Here is a 20,967-nt window from a genome sequence, read left to right as displayed (position 1 = left end):
AGCCATTAGGACAACTTTCTTATGGTCTGATGATGATGCTTGATTTTACGCACTACAAAGTCACATGACTTTATTGTGATATTTCATGTTTATGTGTGTTATGTGAAAACACGATAAACTTAATGTCATGTGTGTTTTTACCTATTTTCCTTTATCATCATACATTTACCTGTAAAACCGCTGACTCTGTCTGAGCTAACAGTGTTTTACCACCACTGCTAACTGCTTAACGGAGCTCTGAGTGCAAACTTTTACTCCAGAGAAACACATAAGTCAACTGAGAATACCCTGCCAATCAGTGATCCTGCTCCCTCTCCTCCTCTCCTCCTCCTCCTCCCCCCTCCTGCGAACTCACCTGAGGAACTTGTTGAGGTCTCCGTGCTTCATGTACTCAAACACCATGATGAGCGGGTCTCCGTCCACACACACGCCGTAGAACTTCACTATGTGCTCGTGCTGCAGGTTGGTCAGCAGCTCCGCCTCCCGCTGGAAGTCTTTCCTCGCTGCCAGAGTCGGGTCCTTCAGTGTCTGAGAGACAGAGAGAGAGAGGGAGGGAGACAGACAGGGAGGGAGACCGAGAGAGAGACAGACAGACAGACAGACAGGGAGACCGAGAGAGAGACAGACAGACAGAGAGAAACAGGGAGAGAGACAGAGAGAGGCAGAATGAAGACAGGAGCTATGAACAGCCTATAGCCTTCACACAGTTCGGCCGTAGCGGTCTGTGCTGTTGGAGTATGATTATTGTGGCATCTCGTTGTACCGAGAAGTGTTTTTTACCATCCCTCCTTTTTACATGTTAGAGTTACACTCTGATGGATCATGCAGAATGAAGGAGTTTTATCTGAAGTATTGAATAGATTGAGTGATGTCTCCTGTCTCCCTGCAGATATATTTATGATGTGTCTGTTTTCCTGCCTCATTGTCCTTCAGCATGTTCTCTTTCGTTAAACACAGCAGAGTTGAGGAGGTCAGAGCTGAGAGAGACGCCATCAGAAACCTACATTCATCCATCATGACAGCAGAAACACATTCTTCTTCTTCCTCAGTGAACTGTGACAGGTCCAACGCCCCGATAACTGTTAATAGCTTTAATAGCAGACCTGTTACCACGGTAACCTCTTGTTTCCTTCATCCTGTCTGTATGATGTCCTCTCACACTACTTATAGTAACAACATACAGCACAGCTCAGCAATGATGTAAAGCGTGATTATTCTCTTTAAACAGACACTCAGCATCACATCAGGAGAAATATTATATTATATATTATATATATTATTTTCACACATTCACCATATTTTATATCAGCTGTTCTTGTCATTCTTAGCCACTAAAATTACTTCATACATGGGACATGGGTCAAACTCTACGGTCAAAATACAGTCACATACATTTTTCTCCAACATGGTTCCTGTCATTAGTTAGTTCTTATCACGCTGATTTATGTCAAGTGTTCATTTTTCTAACAAGTTTACTTTTAATTAGTTATTTGATGCTAAAAAAGGGGGTGTGGCCTCATGATTGACAGCTCTGTTGACAAACTGGGCAGAGTAGAGGAGGAGGAAATTTTCATTATTGTTACGTAAATCTATTTATTTATTGTTTTTTATATACCCACTGTCAGTCCATCAGTAGGCTATTTAAGGATGCAATTTTCCAGATTGGTTAATCATAATAACGTATCATTATTATATTTTGATTTATGTATTAAATAAATGCTCATGTATCCGACTGTGAACCTCAACCTTAATAAACAAATCACATCATAATGTAGCCTAACGTTACTAAAGAGTCTAATTGGCTCTGACCTTGACGGTCTCATCCTATCACAGAATGAGGATGGGATGATGCTGCGTTCAAAACAACTCAGAAATACGGGACAAACCCCGTCCCGTATTCGAAATAAGACGCACCATTTAATTGTCAAATACTGGACCATTCCATATTTTAAAGGACAGGTGGCAACCCTAGGTGGAGATGTGTCAGCCATCTTTGTAGACAATTGTTTTGTGAAAAAAAACACATGACGCGATCACACTGACTGACATGAAAAGACTTCAAATATACGTTAAAATACTCTCAGTCTGAAATGACAGAAAGTCAATCTGATCAATGATTAATATAGTTCTGTGATTCTTATCGCTTACATGTTTAATATTTATAAACACACACACACACGCAGGCACGCACGCACACACACACACACACACACACACACACACACAAACACACACACACTTTGTGTCCTGTATTAAGTGACTCAGCAGAAATTAACTCTGCATGAACACACTCCTGATGAAAACTGATCCTGACAGGGTTGTGTGTGTGTGTGTGTGTGTGTGTGTGTGTGTGTGTGTGCGTGCGTGCCTGCGTGTGTGTGTATGTGTGTCTTGTATTGGCTGGTTATAATGATGAACTGCACACTGCAGAGGGCAGGTAATCCTGCAGTATTAAAGCAGTAGCAGCTGTAATCCTCAGTGAGACTCACCTGTGTGCTGCAGGTGCACGTGTTGGCCATGTTTCATTAATGACAGCTGGCCACAGATCAGCTGTCTTCTACATGTTCACCTGTTCCACTCCAGTCCAGATGGTGGTGGTAGTGTACCTCTAAGCTGGTTTGACAACTGCCACACTTTACACACAGAGACACACACACACTCTAACCTTCACAGCCACCAGCATCTTGTCCTTGGTTGGACTCAGGTTGTAACACTCAGCCAGGAACACCTTTCCAAAGGCTCCTTCTCCCAGCTCCCTCTTCAGGATGATGTCTCTGCGCTTGATGTGCTGAACATCTGACAGACAGACAGACAGACAGAACCTCTGTTAGCATCAATACAGGTTTTAAAAAGATACCACACCAACAGCTGCAGCAGAGCACAGAGCAGCATGAGTTTGTCTACAGAGAGTGAACAGTGAACGCAGGCAGGTCTGAGGAGAAGCTGCAGTCACCAGGAGGAAGCAGCCTGTCTCACTCCATCAGGTCACATACAGCAGCTCTGTCAGCCTTAAAACATGACCTCCCCTCCAGCATTATGTCTGCACGCTGTCCTTAGATCATGAAGCTGTGGTCAGAGTCAGGTGACGTGGCCTGAAGTGAAAGTGTAGAAACGTCTGTGGGGTCAGGTCAGGTGGAACTTGCATCCAGCAGACCACAGTTTGATTCTCGTGTGAACTGAACAGTCAGGAGTGACTTCCTCCTGATAAAGTGACTAAACATATGTTGGGACTTATTTATACCCATCTTCTTCTTCTGGAACATGAACAATCTGGTGCCGAAACATAACTACAACATTAACTTCATTAAACATTAAAACTTATTAATGTGAAATGTTTGTTTTACTTTGAAAGTCTGTTCAGACGTTGCTTATTTGTTATTGCTAAACTGGCTGCATTGTTTTGAAAGTCTTACAGGAAGTTGCACATGTTGTATTATTGCTAACGTTACTGTGAAGTCCTGCAGGAGGAACACTGAATACACAGAGTCACATTTTACATGTCAGGTACAAACAACTGGATCATCATAAGGAGAGCAGACGATCTGAATACAGCTCCAAGGGTGTGTGGGTGTGTGCGTGTGTGTGTGTGTGTGTGTGTGTGTGTGTGTGTGTGTGTGTGTGTGTGTGACATACAGGCTAATTAGTGCAGTTACAAATAGACGGGGTTAATGTTGTCATTAACACAGAGATAGAGGGGGCAGTCTCCTGTCAGCAATAACACACACACACACACACACACACACGCACACACACACACACTGTGTGCAATGTGTGTGTACGCTGTAAAAATAAGGTGATGCGTCTCTGACACACAGAGACAGACCTCAGATCAGATTTATGACATTATTCAGCCCGTCACAGAGAAACCTTTTGATGACCTCTTCAGAGCTGAACTGACGAAGCTCCACGACTCTTCACAGCAGACTCTTTTTATGGGGCGGCTGTGGCTCAGTGGTCGTCTCTCAGTCGTCTCTCAGTCAAAAGGTTGGTGGTTCGATCCCTGACTGCTACAATCACATGTGGAAGTGTCCTTGGGTAAGACACTGAACCCCAAACTGCTCCCAATTTCTCCCAAAGGCATGAATGGGCATAGATCTGATTGAAGATTGGCACTCGGGCCTTTGCCATCAGTGTGTGAATGAGTGTGTGAACCATAGACTGTATGAATAATGGACGTAGCCACCGTGACGTCACCCATTGGTTTCTGGACTGCATAAATTACGCTGAAATATGGCCGCTGTCATGTTGGTTTCCTGGAGCCTGAAGTGACCATATTTGGAAGAGAGGGGGGAGCTGGAGAGTAGCGAGGGGTTATCAAAGCTTCACGGTCTGTGTCTGTAGTTTAACTTTCCCAGGAGGAGAGTCTGTTTGTGACGGTGACTGACGGCAGGCGTTTCACTGCCTGCCTGAGATCCACTCCCCTTCATGCTGAATCACCACAGGCAGCTTTTTTCACCTGCCATTCTGCTGGTCGAGGTCACGTGCAGCGGAATCATGTCACCACAACAAAGTGTCGACGGTGAGCAACATTATAACCCTTCTTATGTTGACATCTCTGTAGTCATAGAGTTGTATCATAAATCATTTTTGAATCAATGAGCCGTTCTTTTGAACAGCTCTTTTGTAAGGAATGCGGCCATAAGACCCAGCTCTCTTCAAAGAGCCGTACTTCCCAACACTACACTACACGAGTACAGCCCATTTACCATTTATCAGCTGATAGAAAGTGAAGGTTTGATGTCACCACAGAGACTCTGAAGCTTCCTGTCTGAACTCTCTCCATCACATCATGGACCTGCTCTCCTCAGCTGCTGCCTCTACACTTTAAACAGTTCTGATAAGATGCACCAAACATTTCTTATGCTAATCATTTATTTCACAATCCTTACATGGAGGTCTTTATCCTGAAACGAAAATCTTTCTGCTCTTTGATCAGATTTGGAGTGGAAACAGTCACTGCAATCAAGAGGGCATCAGGTAAGTGATTAAATATGTTCATGTTTTCATAAACAGCTGGCCTTCATCTGACTGGACAGCAAATTACTAGTTTGCCATCTAAATCTAATTTGGAACAGACGACTTAAAATAAATAAAAGCTGACAGGAAACAGTCACAGCAGTTCAGATTAAGATGAGGTGCAATGTCAGTAGAAGCATGTGAAGGTGGGCTTGGGTGGACTGGTTTAAAGTCTAGCTTCTAATCCAGGTCAGGTTTCCAAACACAACCATCAGCCAGTTCATCCTTAAAGCAGCAGCATCAACAGAAAGCTGTGAAGACGTCCTCTTCACTGAACAGACTGAGCTTCCTCACATGACTTCAGCGTCACCTCTGCTCCTGTGTGAACACCTCCTGAAAGCTTCGTACAGACAGAGAACACGTCTGAGCTCTAACTGATGCTCTCTGTCAGGTGGAGGTCAGCTCTTCACTGTGCGTGCTGTTAGGGCCCAGCCCGTGGGAGGATCTCTGACATTCATACCTGATCACCTTCACACTCAGCACTTGCTGTTGGCTGTTTGGTGTGAACACACTGACGGGTTAGTTGTACATTTCTAATTTACTCCCTGAGAACCAACTCTCACCAACACCTGAGTAGGTAACAACCAGTGCAGAAAACTCCCATCATGCATCAGAGTCAGTTTTGGCTCCTCCTCCCGCAGCTCACAAGGTAAACATGAGCACAGAAGAAGAGCAGAGAAGGAGTTGATTGTAAGTTACGCCTGTCAATACTGCATACTGAACATCTGTACGCATCAATATCTACTTTATCAATATCTATCTTTGCAGCCAGAAGCAAAACTTCAACATTGTCTTAAAACTACGGCTGTCAATCGATCAAATATTTAATCACAATTAATCGCATGGTTGTCCATAGTTAACTTGTGTAAATGTACCTAAAAGAGATATTTCTTAAAGTTTTTAAGCCTCTTATCAACATGGGAATGGACAAATATGCTTCCTTTATGCAAATGTATGTTTATTAGTACTGCAACATTTCAAAACAATGACAAAAACTGTCCAGAATAATCTACAGAATAACCTCAAAGGTTCTGCACACTCAAAGAATCTGCTGAAAGCAGAACATGGCAATCATCGCATATATAGGTGATTTGTGTGAGAAGCACATCACAGGTAGACTTACTCAGTCTGGATTAATCTCTTTCTAGATGCTGATTTCTTCCTTCCACAGTTTAATTGTTCTCTCTTCTTCACCTTAATTCACGTTTTAATTCACAATCTACTTTAATCTGATCACTTTGCTTTGCTTCAGTCCCCCAACACACCTGCACCTCTGCTCTCTGCACAGCTGCTGGCCCCGCCCCCTCTCTCTGTCTGTCTCTCTGTCTGCTGTGTTGACTGTCTTCATCAGCAGTCTGTTTCATTAAGTCACAAAAGTTAAAAAGCTATGAACGCATTAACTTTGACAGACCCTTTTTAAAACATATATAAAATATAATAATGTTCAACTAAAGAAACGTAAACTGTTTGGGTTTCTCTGAAAAAAGACCCTCCCACTGAATCATGCTCTGACCTCCGTCATCGTGACCTCTGACCTCCAACGGCCTGTTAAATTTGCCTGAACTGCTCGTTCTGTGAGTAAACTGCTTTACAGGTGAATGACTGCAGTGTGCGTGCGTGCGTGTGTGTGTTTTTGTGTGTGTGTGTGTGAACATACATCAAAATATAATATAAGCAGGTAAATACATGTACAGCAGCAAGGACACAACAGAAAACACACATCCTTTACTGTACACTGACCAACACACACACACACACACACACAGTTAGCTGACCGTTCCGCCCCTGGATTGCAATTAGTGAGTCAGTAATGAGCTGTGGGATCATCAGCAGCAGACGTATAGCTGCTATACAGGCTGTGTGTGTGTGTGTGTGTGTGTGTGTGTGTGCTCAGGGAGTGTAAAAGGACGTTTCATGATCCTGACATCATCCTCACAGTGCTGATATGAATGTGTTATAAAGTAACAATGCACAAACAGGGAAATATAAAGCACATCATGATGAAGTGCAGGTGACTGTGTGTCTGTGTGTGTTGTGATATGATTGAATCATTTTGACTGAATTAATTTGTTGGTATAAAGTTCAGAAACCAAGATGAATAAAGTGTTAGATCTCAGACTCTTACATTTATATGAACAATCACATGAGGGGAACAAATCGGAATCATGAGATTAGAGCAGCAGGACATACAGGGATAAAACGCATATAATATAAAACATAATAATAAGTACAATATTACACTCTGATACAATGAATAATCTGTTGTATAAACAGTTGTTAAGTAATGTAGTAATGTTTACTAGTCATCTGCTTTATCTTATATACATATACATATTTAATTGAAGTCAGATAACAGTGAGAGTAAAAACACCAGAATGATCCTGTGTTCATGTAAACCTGCTAAATAAACTGACTCCAGGACAGAAAGAATTAAAACACCAACGTTAGTGTTGATGTCAGAAACAAAGGTGATCGTGTGTGTGTTTGTTTGTGTGTGTGTGTGTGTGTGTGTGTGTGTGTGTGTGTGTGTGTGTGTGTGTGTATGTGTGTCTCAATGTGTCAAAGTGAGATGTGCATGGGCTCACATGATGAAGATGATGATTTGTTTATGATCACAGTCACATGAGAGGAAGAAATATACACACACACACACACACACACAGTAGATATATAGCTGGTGATAATCACACAAGGTGACTCTTGTGATGGATCAGCATCGCCATTGGCAATGGCATCATGGTGTGTGTGTGTGTGTGTGTGTGTGTGTGTTGTCTCTGGGGGAATCGTTGAGATTTATGTGGCTGTAAAGCAAAGAGGCGATTTGCTCCACTGCTGAGCAGAATACAGTCTGTGGTTAAAAGAGGGGGGAGGGGGACGACATGGATAACACGGAGAGAGAGAGAGAGACTATTTTTTGTTTTGTGTAGGATAAAAATAAACTAGTTTTGCATTAAAATATTATACACCATCAGCCATAACATTATGACCACCTGTCTAATATTGTGTAGCTCCCCTTTAGCCACTAAAACAGCCCTGACCCGTCGAGGCATGGACTCCACCAGACCTGTGAAGGTGTGCTGAGGTATCTGGCACCAAGACCTGAGCAGCAGATCCTTTAAGTCCTGTAAGTTGTGAGGTGGGGCCTCCATGGATCGGACTTGGTTGTCCAGCACATCCCACAGAAGCTCCATTGGATTGAGATCTGGGGAATCTGGAGGCCAAGTCAACACCTTGAACTCGTCATGTTCCTCAAATCATTCCTGAACCATGTTTGCAGTGTGGCAGGGAACATTATCCTGCTGACAGAGGCCACTGCCATCAGGGAATACTGTTTCCATGAAGGGGTGGACTTGGTCTGCAGCAATGTTCAGGTAGGTAGTACGTGTCAAAGTAACATCCACGTGAACGGCAGGACCCAAGGTTTCCCAGCAGAACATTGCCCGAAGCATCACACTGCCTCCGCCGGCTCGCCTTCTTCCCATAATGCATCCTGGTGCCGTGTCTTCCCCAGGTAAGAGACGCAAACACACCTGACCATCCACATGATGTAAAAAAAACATTATTCATCAGACCAGGCCGCCTTCTTCCATCGCTCCGTGGTCCAGGTCTGATGCTCACGTGTCCACTGTAGGAGCTTTCAGTGGTGGACAGGGGTCAGCATGGGCACCCTGACCGGTCTGCAGCTACACAGCCTCATACACAACAACCTGTGATGCTCTGAGTGTTCTGACTCCTTTCTATCACAACCAGCATTAACTCTTTCAGCAGTTTGAGCTTCAGTAGCTTCTGTTGGATCGGATCACATGGGCCAGCCTTTGCTCCCCACGCACATCAATGAGCCTTTGTTGCAGGTGGTCTGTGAGGTGTACTTACAGGTGGTGGGTGTGTTGCAGGTGGTCTGTGAGGTGTACTTACAGGTTGTGGGTGTGTTGCAGGTGGTCTGTGAGGTGTACTTACAGGTGGTGGGTGTGTTGCAGGTTGGTCTGTGAGGTGTACTTACAGGTGGTGGGTGTGTTGCAGGTGGTCTGTGAGGTGTACTTACAGGTGGTGGGTTTGTTGCAGGTGGTCTGTGAGGTGTACTTACAGGTGGTGGGTTTGTTGCAGTTGTGTCCATGTCTGAAGTACTGTGGGTTCTCGATGACAGGGATCCTGGTCATTCCAATCACCACGGCGTCTGCTCCTCCGTCCAGCGTACACGGGCTGATGATCCCGTGGTTCACATGATGAAGAGGGCTGGCAGAGTCCTCCTCACCGCTGATCACTGCAACCGGTCCTGGAACAGGTAAGACAGGATCAAAATCAGCGTAGAATAAGCCATCTACTGTATGACAGTGGTTAATCACAGCATACATATCCTCACAGCTTAACTAAAATAGGAAAACAACATCCAACAATCAAATGTGTGTTGTGCAGGACATCCTGATATAAGAAACAGGTTTTGACGTTAAAATAAGAAAATATAAAACTTAATTTATCCTAATGGAAACTGTTGTGCAGCAGTTTCAGTATAAAGTAGGAGAGGGTGTAAATCTAACAGTGTAATAATATAAAATATAAGGAATCGTCAATAACTGAGTCTTCTATACAAAATATACACAATTTATAAATTACAAACATAAATCACTCAGCGCCATGCGCTTCAGACTGTGCGCCTTCCGCCGTCTAAATAGGGCCCCAAAGGTTTATGTCAACAGAGCTAAAATAATCTGACCTGCTGACTGCTTTTATTTCTGTGTGTGTGTGTGTGTGTGTGTGTGTGTGTGAGCAGGAGGGGGAGGGCTGTTTTCTGAAGGACACTTGAAAGGAACATGTGAGCATTGACGGACATGTGGAGGCTGCAGGGATCAAACCTCTGACCTCTGTCAGGACAACCTATGGTAATATTTAGGCCGTGTGTCAGGAGCTGACAGGAGGCTGCTGATGGATCAGAGTGACACACACACACACACACACACACACACACACACACACACACACACACATACACACACACACACACACACACACAGGGGCATAAAGCACAAAAGACAGGAAGAGAAATGGTGTCAGAAAGTGTGCAGTAGACAGTTTTCATGGAGCCCAGAGGTCAAAGGTCAGAGGGTGAATCACATCAGTGATGGGGGGGTTAAAGCTTCCTGTCTGACAGTTTACAGTCAGAGTGAAGGTCTCTGCTCCTCCTGAGACAGCGAGAGATCTACACTTGAGTGGCCGGTTAAGGTCAGTGGTTAAACGGGCGGCCCACATACAGAGGCTACAGTCCTCGATGGAGTGGCTCCAGGTCCACTCTCATCCTCGGCCCTTTGCCGTGTTTCATCCACACTCTCTCTCCTCCTGATTCCAACACTGTCCACTGTCCTCTTTCTAATAAAGGCATGACAGGCCAAACAAATAATCTTAATATATATATATATAGTCTACACTTTGATACTTGGTTCTCACAGAGCAGAGCACAAGATGAAACCCTTAATGATAGGTCATGTCATGATGAAACGCCCACACCCCACCCCCCATCTTCAACAGTGAGGGTCAGACAACTTCCTGCATAAACACTGGACGCCAGCAAAACACAAATTAAATGATGATTTATGATTTATGATGATGAATGATTAGGAATACTCGACTGAGACAGGTTTATAAGATATCATCACACAGTGACCAATCACAGTTACTGTTCTGTCACAGACAACAATTAATATCATTATTCATGTCAGGAGATCATGTTGTCCTGGTTAACCTGTTTGTCCTGGTCTAACCTGTGTGTGCGTGTGTGTGTCCTGGTTCAACCTGTTTGTCCTGGTCTAACCTGTGTGTGTGTGTGTCCTGGTTTAACCTGTGTGTGTGTGTGTGTCTGTGTCCTGGTTTTACCTGTTTGTCCTGGTTTAACCTGTTTGTGTGTGTCCTGGTTTAACTTGTTTGTCCTGGTTTAACCTGTTTGTTTGTGTCCTGGTTTAACCTGTGTGTGTGTGTGTGTCCTGGTTTAACCTGTTTGTGTGTGTCCTGGTTTAACCTGTGTGTGTGTGTGTGTCCTGGTTTTACCTGTTTGTCCTGGTTTAACCTGTTTGTGTGTGTCCTGGTTTAACCTGTGTGTACTGATTGATCTATAAATCACTAAAATGTCCCTGTTTCAACCATCACAACCTGTCAGTCAATCAGTGTGTCGTTGTGAAGGCTGTAGCTGCCTCTGAGTCATCGCTGCTCTTTCTGACAGAACCTGTCTGTATGCTAACAGAAAGAGCGTTGCTGCTAACAGTTAGCTGTCATGCTAAAGAGAAAGTCTGGCTTTCAAAGAGCTTTAGGCAGATATCCACATACTGTCTTGGATATGTCTCTCCTCATGTGTGGGGACGTTCTGGTTTTTCAGGTCTGTGTTGGGATGTTGAGCCTCTGTCATAAACAGAGGTAGTGTTACCTCTGAGCAGACTGTGTTCAGGTGCGGATGTTGGTGTTACAGTATGAATAAAAATTAGCTATTTAATAATTCTGGTGTTTTTATTTACTCTTGTTTCCTGTTCCTGTTTCCTGTTCCTCTCTCTCTCTCTCTCTCTCTCTCTCTCTCTCTCAATTTCAATTCAAAAAGCTTTATTGGCATGAATGTAATTGTTACAATATTGCCAAAGCACAATGTAATAAAAAATATATACAAAGAACATTTCAATAATGAAACAATTATAAGCAATATTAAAATAACCATAATGTTGGTTTTGTTAACAGACAGGGCCCAGGTCTGACAGAACTTATGCAGCAGGTTCAGGTGCTGCTGCAGACCCTCTTTGGTTGGAGACAACAACACCATTCAGCGGACCTTTGACCTCTGTGTCATTCAGGCTGTGGCCAGGTGATCTGATCTAATTAGTTTGCAAATCCATTAATATATAGATTGAAAAGGACAGGACTGAGGTCACATCCCTGCCTCACTCCTCTCTCTCTCTCTCTCTCATCTCCTGCTCTGTGCTGATTAAAGTGATGTGACAGACAGTGAGAGAAGCAAACAGAATGTGTTTGACACCTCATGCTAAGAAAATATTTCGAACAGTTTTTAATCCACTGACAGAGAAAAACGCTGACAGTTAACAGAAATGTGATTCATTCAGACTCACTTTGAATACAAATTACACGTAGCAGTAATTATTTTATTGTTAAGAGTGTTCACACCTTCTAATCCATAATATGACATGACTTTAATCTCACAGGCACAGCAGTGATCAACCAGTCAGGACTATACAGACTGATCAGACTGATTACTTACACCAACATAGTGACTCTATAGCCTTATTTTAGTTACATGATCTGTAAGGTAATAAAGGTCCTTAATGGTCAGTACCATACAGTGCAGACAGTGTATGGTATGTGAAGGTGTACTGATGTTGGAAACAGAGGAGGTGATTGATGGGGAAATGCAGTAATGTTATGTTATGACTAAGCTTGTGTTCACAGTTTAAACCTCCTCTCGCTCCTCTCTGTGGCTCTGACAAAGCCAGACTCTACAAACACACTGTTCACTCTCTGTCAGACTGTTTCCATGACGATAAACTGCCATTTTATAGAGATGTGTGTGTGCTGAGTGCATTTCAACAGCACACACTTTGCAACTGACCAGTACTTGTGTTTTGACCAAACTAACGTCACTGTCAGCTCATACCATCTTTTTTATTGAGTATTTATAAGTCAATGTTAGTATGTTAGCAGCATCCCTACACCAGCTGGGCCTCAGTGCAACTTTTAAGTTTTAAAGTCCGTATTTATGCGTCTCTAAGCTGTAAGTACACTCTAAACAACAGGTAAACTGTAAACTGTAGGAACATTGTAGGTAAACTGTAAACCGTAGGCCCACTGTAAACTGTAGGTACATTGCAGTTAAACTGTAAACTGTAGGTAACCATAAACTGCAGGTACACTGTAAACAGCTCACACTGTAAACTGTAGGTACACTGTAAACAGTAGGTACATTGTAGGTAACTATAGACTGTAGGTACACCGTAAGCTGCAGGCAAACTGTAAACTGTAGACACACTGTAAACTGTATGCACCTTGCAGGTAACTGCAAACTGTAGGCACGCTGTAAACTGTGGGTACACTGTAAACTGTAGGTACACTGTAACCAGCTCACACTGTAAACAGTAGGTACACTGTAAACAGTAGGTACATTGCAGGTAACTATAGACTGTAGGTACACCGTAAACTGCAGGCAAACTGTAAACTGTATGCACATTGCAGGTAACTGCAAACTGTAGGCACACTGTAAACTGTGGGTACAATGTAAACTGTAGGAACGCTGTAAACTGTTTGTAAACTGTAAATTGTAGGTAGTCTGTAAACTGTAGGCACACTGTGAACTGTGTGTGCATTTGCAGGTAACTGTAAACTGTAGGTACATTGTGGGTAACTATAAACTGTTGGTGCACTGTAAACTGTAGGCACATTGTGGGTAACCGTAAACTGCAGGTAGACTGTAAACTTTAGGTACAGTGTGAACTGCTGATACACTGTAAACTGTAGGCAAACTGTGAACTGTTGATACATTGCGGATAACTGTAAACTGTAGGCAAATTGTAAACTGTATGTACATTGTAGGTAGCTGTGAACTAAAGGTACACTGTAAACTGTAGGTAAACTTTATGTACATTGTAGGTAAACTGTTGGTATGTTGTAAAATGTATGTACACTGTAGGAACACTGTAAACTGTAGGTAAACTGCAAACCATAGGTGCACTGTAAACGGTATGTGCATTGTAGGTAACTGTAAACAGCAGGCAAACTGTGAATTGTAGTTACACTGTGAACTGCTGATACACTGTAAACTGTAGGTAAACTGTGAACTGTTGGTACATTGCGAGTAACTGTAAACTGTAGGCAAACTGTAAACTGTATGTGCATTGTAGGTAACTGTGAACTAAAGGTACACTGTAAACTGTGGGTTAACTGTATGTACATTGTAGGTAAACTGTAGGTACATTGTAAACTGTATGTGCACTGTAGGAACACTGTAAACTGAAGGTAAACTGTAAACCATAGGTGCACTGTAAACTGTATGTGCATTGTAGGTGACTGTGAACTAAAGGTACACTGTAAACTGTAGGTAAACTGTATGTACATTGTAGGTAAACTGTAGGTACACTGTAAACTGTGGGTACATTGTAGGTGGCCGAAAACTGTAGGTACACTGTAAACTGTAGATAAACTGAAGGTGCATTGTAAACTGTATGTACATTGTTGGTACACTGTACACTGTAGGTAAACTACACACTGTAGGTTAACTGTAGGTACACTGTACACTATAGGTACATTAAGGATTGCTGTAGGTACACTGTGGTACACTGTAGGTATGTAAACTAAGCACATTTGCAAAGTGAAGGGAGCCTTTTATATGTCAGCATGCATCAGCTCATGTTTCATGAAACAAAGCTGTGCAAGTTTTAAAGGAGGCAATCCAACCAACCAGCAAATCCTCTGTTTGCTGTCTGTCATTGACTCCAGTTATAAGCCAGAGTTCGGATCAAAATAACAGAGTGTCTACAGGCTTCATACAAGGCTCTACTGAGAGACAGAACTCTGCCCACACTCTTTCTGCTCCCACAGGCCTCCACTACACTGTCTCTGTGTGTGTGTGGGTAGGTGGGTGCTGAATAAAGGGGCATATTTAAATGTACATTATAAAAGCTCAGAGTGTAATGATGTGTATGTTAGATGGTTCTGTTTAAATGCTAATGAACAGAGAGAGGAGGATGAACACCTTCATTCATTAACAGAGACATATTAATACAGGTAGCGTCTGTAGAGCTGGATCATGAGCTGCACAGGTAAGACACATGATGAGGAAAGACACATGGTGCATTCAGAGTTCAGAGTGCTCACACACGCTGAAACTGTGCAGAAACTATTTAAACCCAGAGACACCAAAGTGAATATGATGTGATGCAGGAATGGACAGACTCTCTTTTCAGTGAGCAGCCTGGCAGAGTTTACAAACCTCTGCTGAGTGCTAATCACATGATGCAAGACCTCATCTAATGTTCATTATAAATTAATGTATGAAGAACTTCTTAATTCATTCATGAATTCATTGAATAATTCATGACTCAGTTGTTGATTTACTGGAACTAAACTGTAAGCAGTGTCTATAATCAACCCAAACTGCCTGTGTTCTGAACGTCACATTAAAGAAGAGGACATGTCAATATTCTGAAAACACAGTCTATGCATATTAAATAAAACAATTAACTTTTACTTAATCAACTAATTTGAACTAATTTAATTAAAAACAGTCTTACAGTCGTACTTAAACCAGCCTCTGGTCAAACAAGTTAAAGTATCGAAACATCTTAAAGACAGAAAACTGGTGATGTTGGAGAGCTTTAAGAATTAGACTCCAGCTTACATATAATAAATGTGGATAAAGCTGTGGCTCTCTGACAGGAGACTGAACAGCTGACAGACACATCAGGGTCAGACTGCACACAGGACAGAGTGCTGGTCAGAGTTTCAGATTAATTATTAATTAATAATTAATTTCATAAATTAATTAACTGTGATGTCACAGCTACATTTACAACTAGTATCATGTTCTGCTGTGTGTCACCTGTACATCTCAGGTCATTCACTCATCTGTGCAACATGATCACTGCATCTGAAATATGATTATTAAATCAGCTCACAGGCATTCAGAGACATGATTAGAGACACGACCAGAGACATGATCAGATACACGACCAGAGACAAGACCAGAGACACGACCAGAGAAACGATCAGACACAACCAGAGACACGATCAGAGATAAAACCAGAGACACGATCAGAGATACGACCAGAGATACGATTAGCGACATGGCCAGAGACATGACCAGAGACATGACCAGAGATACGATTAGAGACACGACCAGAGACATGGCCAGAGACACGATCAGAGACATGATAAGAGACACGACCAGAGACACGACCAGAGAAACAATCAGACACAACCAGAGACACGATCAGAGATAAAACCAGAGACACGATCAGAGATACGACCAGAGATACGATTAGAGACATGGCCAGAGACATGACCAGAGACATGACCAGAGACACGATTGGAGACACGACCAGAAACAGGACCAGAGACACGATCAGAGACACGATCAGAGACACGATCAGAGATACGACCAGAGACATGATTAGAGACTTAATCAGAGACATGACCAGAGACATGACCAGAGACACGATTGGAGACACGACCAGAGACAGGACCAGAGACAGGACCAGAGACATGATTAGAGACACGACCAGAGACATGATCAGAGACAGGACCAGAGACAGGACCAGAGACAGGACCAGAGACACAACCAGAGACATGATCAGAGATACAATCAGAGACACAATTAGAGACATGATTAGAGACACGAAGAGACAAGATTAGAGACACGATCAGAGACACGATCAGAGACACGATCAGAGATATGATTAGACACATGACCGGAGATACGATTAGAGACATGACCAGAAACACGATCAGAGACACAATTAGAGGCACGATCAGAGACACAACCAGAGACGCGATCAGAGACACGATCAAAGACGCGATCAGAGACACAACTAGAGACACAATCAGAGACATGACTATAGACACGATCAGAGACACGATCAGAGACACGACCAGAGACACGATTAGAGACACAATTAGAGACATGAATCAGAGACACGACCAAAGATGCGACCAGAGACACGATTAGAGACACGATCAGACACACGATCAGAGATACGATTAGAGATATGACCAGAGACACGATCAGAGACACGATCAGAGACACGATTAGAGACACGACCAGAGACGTGACCAGAGACACGATGAGAGACACGATCAGAGACACGGCCACAGACATGACACGATCAGAGACACGACCAGAGACACGATTAGAGACACGACCAGAGACGTGACCAGAGACACGATTAGAGACACGATCAGAGACACGGCCACAGACATGACACGATCAGAGACACGACCAGAGACACGGCCACAGACACGACCAGAGACATGATTAGAGACACGACCAGAGACACGATCAGAGACACGACCAGAGACATGATTAGAGACACGACCAGAGACACGATCAGAGACACGACCAGAGACACGATTAGAGACACGACCAGAGACATGATTAGAGACACGACCAGAGACACGATCAGAGACATGACCAGAGACACCATCAGAGACACGATTAGAGACACAACTGGTTGCTAATCAGCACTGAGCAGAGCTGCAGGCTGAGTGTGTGTGTGTGTATGTGTGTGTGTATGTGTGTGTGTGTGTGTGTGTGTGTGTGTGTGTGCGCGCACGTGTGTGTGTGTGTGTGTGTGTGTGTGAATAAGTAAAGCAGCCCTGAGGACTGTGCCTTCTGAATAAAGCAGGGAGCAGATGGTGGATGATCTGATGATCTGGGACACAGACTCAGAAATAAATAAAAGAGCGTCACTATCCTCCAAACTGAATCCTCCTCTCTCTCTGTTTGTCTTCATGTGTTTGTGAGAGTCTCCAGAACTTTAAACTTACAGGACAATCTGCTGCTTTATCCACCTCATTCCTAGCCCCCATGATCCTTTGCATAAATTATGGGAACGACTTCCGTCGCTGCGTCACTGAACCGAAACAACGCTTTCCATGGTAGCGGCTAACGCTCATCCTCTTTTTCTGAGCAATCGGGAAATAAAACGTGGGAACAATCTTAAACACCTAAAACGGGATAATTCCATTATACTGCTGCCCTCTACTATCGAGGGGTGGGAGGACGACCTTAAGAAGTGGCCTCAGATTTCGTACACTCCAATCTTTAGCTACTTTATTAACTCTGTTGCTAAAGACGGTGAAGCTATGAAAAATCTAAAAAGCTCTGAGGCGTACCAGTACCTCCACAGCAACAAGGTCGGTCATGTTTTATAAAGGAGGTGGGACACGACCTCATGTATTTAAAGGATGACATAGAGCCCAGCCAGAGCCTTAAAGTCCCACATCACCGGGCCTGGGTTTAAGTTTCAACGTCAGGTGAAATTCAAACAGCTGGGTGCTCATGTGTTGCAGGACCACGCCGATCTTGTAGCCAAGCAGCTGCAATACTGTAGAAGGTAAAAATGTCTCCTGATTTATTATTGTAATGCCTTTTGTAAAGACAATTTTAAAATGACTTTTGCTTTGATTTAATTGCTGATTGTATTTTACAATGGACATTTTACTCGTAAAGGCTGAGAATGCAGTCAAACAGGGAAAGACAGGGGTATCCTGTACTGATGTGCAGAGGAAGTGCAATGCAGGCACAAGGAAGAATGTAGAGCTGAAAAAGGTGAAGCACATACATTTCAAACGTCATAAAGCACACCACATTCATCCAGGGTCATCAGCATCAGCACCAGATCCCATAGTTGTTTCATCTGCAGAAGCCCCTCCCAAACCTTTCAAGAATCACACAGAATTTAAAACCCATGTCAGTTCCTCTGTGATGGGCCCACTTATTCAGCTTCAGCTGTGTTACAGGTTAGATGTAGAGAGTAATGAGTCCCCTCAGAGCCAGTGTGATCTTCAGATACCCCCTACAGAGGATGGCATAGCGCTGGTCTGTAAAAAGTGTCCCACTTTTTATAAGACCTATGTTCGACTGAGCCCAGCCCAGCTGAAGAGACCAAGGTACAGAGTGCATCCCAACTGTGGCATGATGGAAGCTGCACATTACTGCCAGCACAGCAAAGAGAGTCCCAAAACGGAGCACTACTAACCCACAAAAATTCCTGAATGAACACTTGCATCTGACGTTCACTGGCAAGACAGCCACAAAGTATGGCAAAGAGAATGAGGAGAAAGCCATTCAGCTGATGGAGGCACATGGGCACACTGTGGAGACGAAAGGCCTGGTTCTGTGTCCTGATCATCCCTGGTTTGGAGCCAGTCCAGATGGAATTTTGGACTCAGCACAGCTCCTTGAAATCAAGTGTCTTATAGAGTTCCTTGGTCAGCCAAACGGTGACATCAGATGCTTAAGTAATGGGAATTATCTCATTCTTCCTGATGGGCAACGTGGATACTACCTCCAGGTTGGTGAAAAATATATTTACTTATGTTTGGACTAATACTCTTACTCGTGAACATTAAATAAAATAATTGTAACCCATTTGCTTTAACATTTATTTTTCCAGACCCAGCTGACAATGATGTGCCTGGGGCTGCAGAGCTGCAAGCTGGTCATCTGGCCACCGACTGAGCACCTGGAGTTGGACATGCCATTTGACAAAGACTATGCAGATGCACAGATGAAACACCTACAGGATTTTTATTTTTCGCACATGCTCCCAAGACTAGTGGACGATTGTGTGCAAAGAAGATGAAATATCAAATATTTGGAAAATGCAGTAGTAAGCAGATAACAGGTGTTAAAGGGCTAGTTCAGGTCGTCCCTAGTCAGTGGATTACCTGCAGTAGATGATGGTCAGCTAGCCTCCTGTGAAAAAGCATGTTATACCAGTGTTGGGGCAGAGTATTGTGCTGCTGTAGATCGTATCAGCAGCAAGACATACAGCATTTTAGCCACCTGAAAGTTTAAATATCTGCTATTTTCCTCCAGACAGGCGGCGAGCTGACCATCATTTACTGCAGGTAACACACTGACTAGTACCTTGTACAGACAATCACCAAGAGTGCTGGATGAAGGTACCAAAAACCTTTTTTTTTAGTGTTAATACAAAATCTCCCAGATAAAGTGGGGATTACAACACGTTTTTATAATAATAGTAATAATAATAACCTTTATTTATAGAGCAAAATCGACGTCACAAAGTGCTCTACAGAGGCAGCAAAGCAAAACAAACAGCTCATGAAGTAAAACAGACAGGTCATAAAATCAAAATAACAACTCATTTAACCTTTTAACTTTTACCTTAAACACATTTCATTTGTCTTGTTTTCAAGTGCACTCGTTCCAGTGTTCAGTACCTGATTTTACATAGTTCTTCACAGAAACAGCAATGGTAAGAACAAATACTTTGTTACAGTTTTAAGTAGAGTTTTTGCTTCATTTCCATGACTTAAGTATTTATTTTCCTGAACTATTCATGTTTACTTCTTGCAGTTCAGCACAAATATTTGTTCTTTCTTCTAAATTTGTTTTAAAAAACAAGTTAGTTACTTAAGCAAGCAGGTGGAGTTGGTGATTACTTTTATTTTGCATCACTGCCATCTATTTCATTTCTAAATAGACAATAAAGCCGCTTTCCCACTCATCAAAAACCCACTCGAACATCCTTCCAAATTTGTCAGTCTTAAGTTTGATAAATAGACTGAACGATGTTAGAGCGCTGCTTGGACGGAGATGGGTAATTATTGCCGGGTAAGGGGTGGAGTTTAACGTGTCAACTCGGGTTTTGTGTTCCCATCATTGCCGATCGGAGCTGAGGACGATTACCCGGGTCTACTGCAGAGTCCTTTGACCCGGGTCTGAATTCCGATTGTAACTATTACTTTTGTAACTGAGTAAAGAAAATGAATTAGTACTTCGTCCTGGCGTCTCTTCTCTGGCGGTCTTTCGTTGCCCGGCCACAATGTTGGATGCAGGTTTTCCTCTGTCGGCTTTTTGTCGACGAAATGAAACAAACAAACATAAAACATTTTCGGTGGTCTCGTCAAGTTTAGGTTTTTCAGCCACATTCTTTTGGCTTCCTCATCTGACTGTAGGCGATGGAAACTGTACCTCCAGTCACAGGAAAAATGCCTTTTCCCTGTTTCCTCCTCAGGTGTTTCTCCTCAGGTGTTTCCTCCTCAGGTGTTTCTCCTCAGGTGTTTCTGCTCAGGTGTTTCTGCACAGGTGTTTCTCCTCAGGTGTTTCCTCCTCAGGTGTTTCTCCTCAGGTGTTTCTGCACAGGTGTTTCTCCTCAGGTGTTTCTGCTCAGGTGTTTCTCCTCAGATGTTTCCTCCTAAGGTGTTTCCTCCTCAGGTGTTTCTGCT

The 20,967-nt window shown here is 43.2% G+C and overlaps 1 protein-coding gene across 1 annotated transcript in view; it reads right to left on the bottom strand.

Moving 5' to 3' along the window:
- The window catches only part of LOC138613370 (NT-3 growth factor receptor-like), a 95,119-nt gene that overhangs the window by 15,248 nt on the left and 58,904 nt on the right, over positions 1-20,967 (bottom strand). Inside the window, exons 13-15 of the mRNA XM_069687033.1 lie at positions 9,101-9,289; positions 2,666-2,796; positions 356-528 (exon numbers count right to left, since the gene is read on the bottom strand). Coding sequence (XP_069543134.1) covers positions 356-528; positions 2,666-2,796; positions 9,101-9,289 — 493 coding nt within the window. The remainder of the gene's footprint in view (positions 1-355; positions 529-2,665; positions 2,797-9,100; positions 9,290-20,967) is intronic.

Source organism: Semicossyphus pulcher, unplaced genomic scaffold (assembly GCF_022749685.1).
Source record: "Semicossyphus pulcher isolate SPU_LCO1_2020_fin unplaced genomic scaffold, fSemPul1.0.p SCAF_8, whole genome shotgun sequence".
In the NCBI taxonomy this organism is placed as follows: domain Eukaryota; kingdom Metazoa; phylum Chordata; class Actinopteri; order Labriformes; family Labridae; genus Semicossyphus; species Semicossyphus pulcher.
This window is presented reverse-complemented; position numbering and strand designations above follow the sequence as displayed.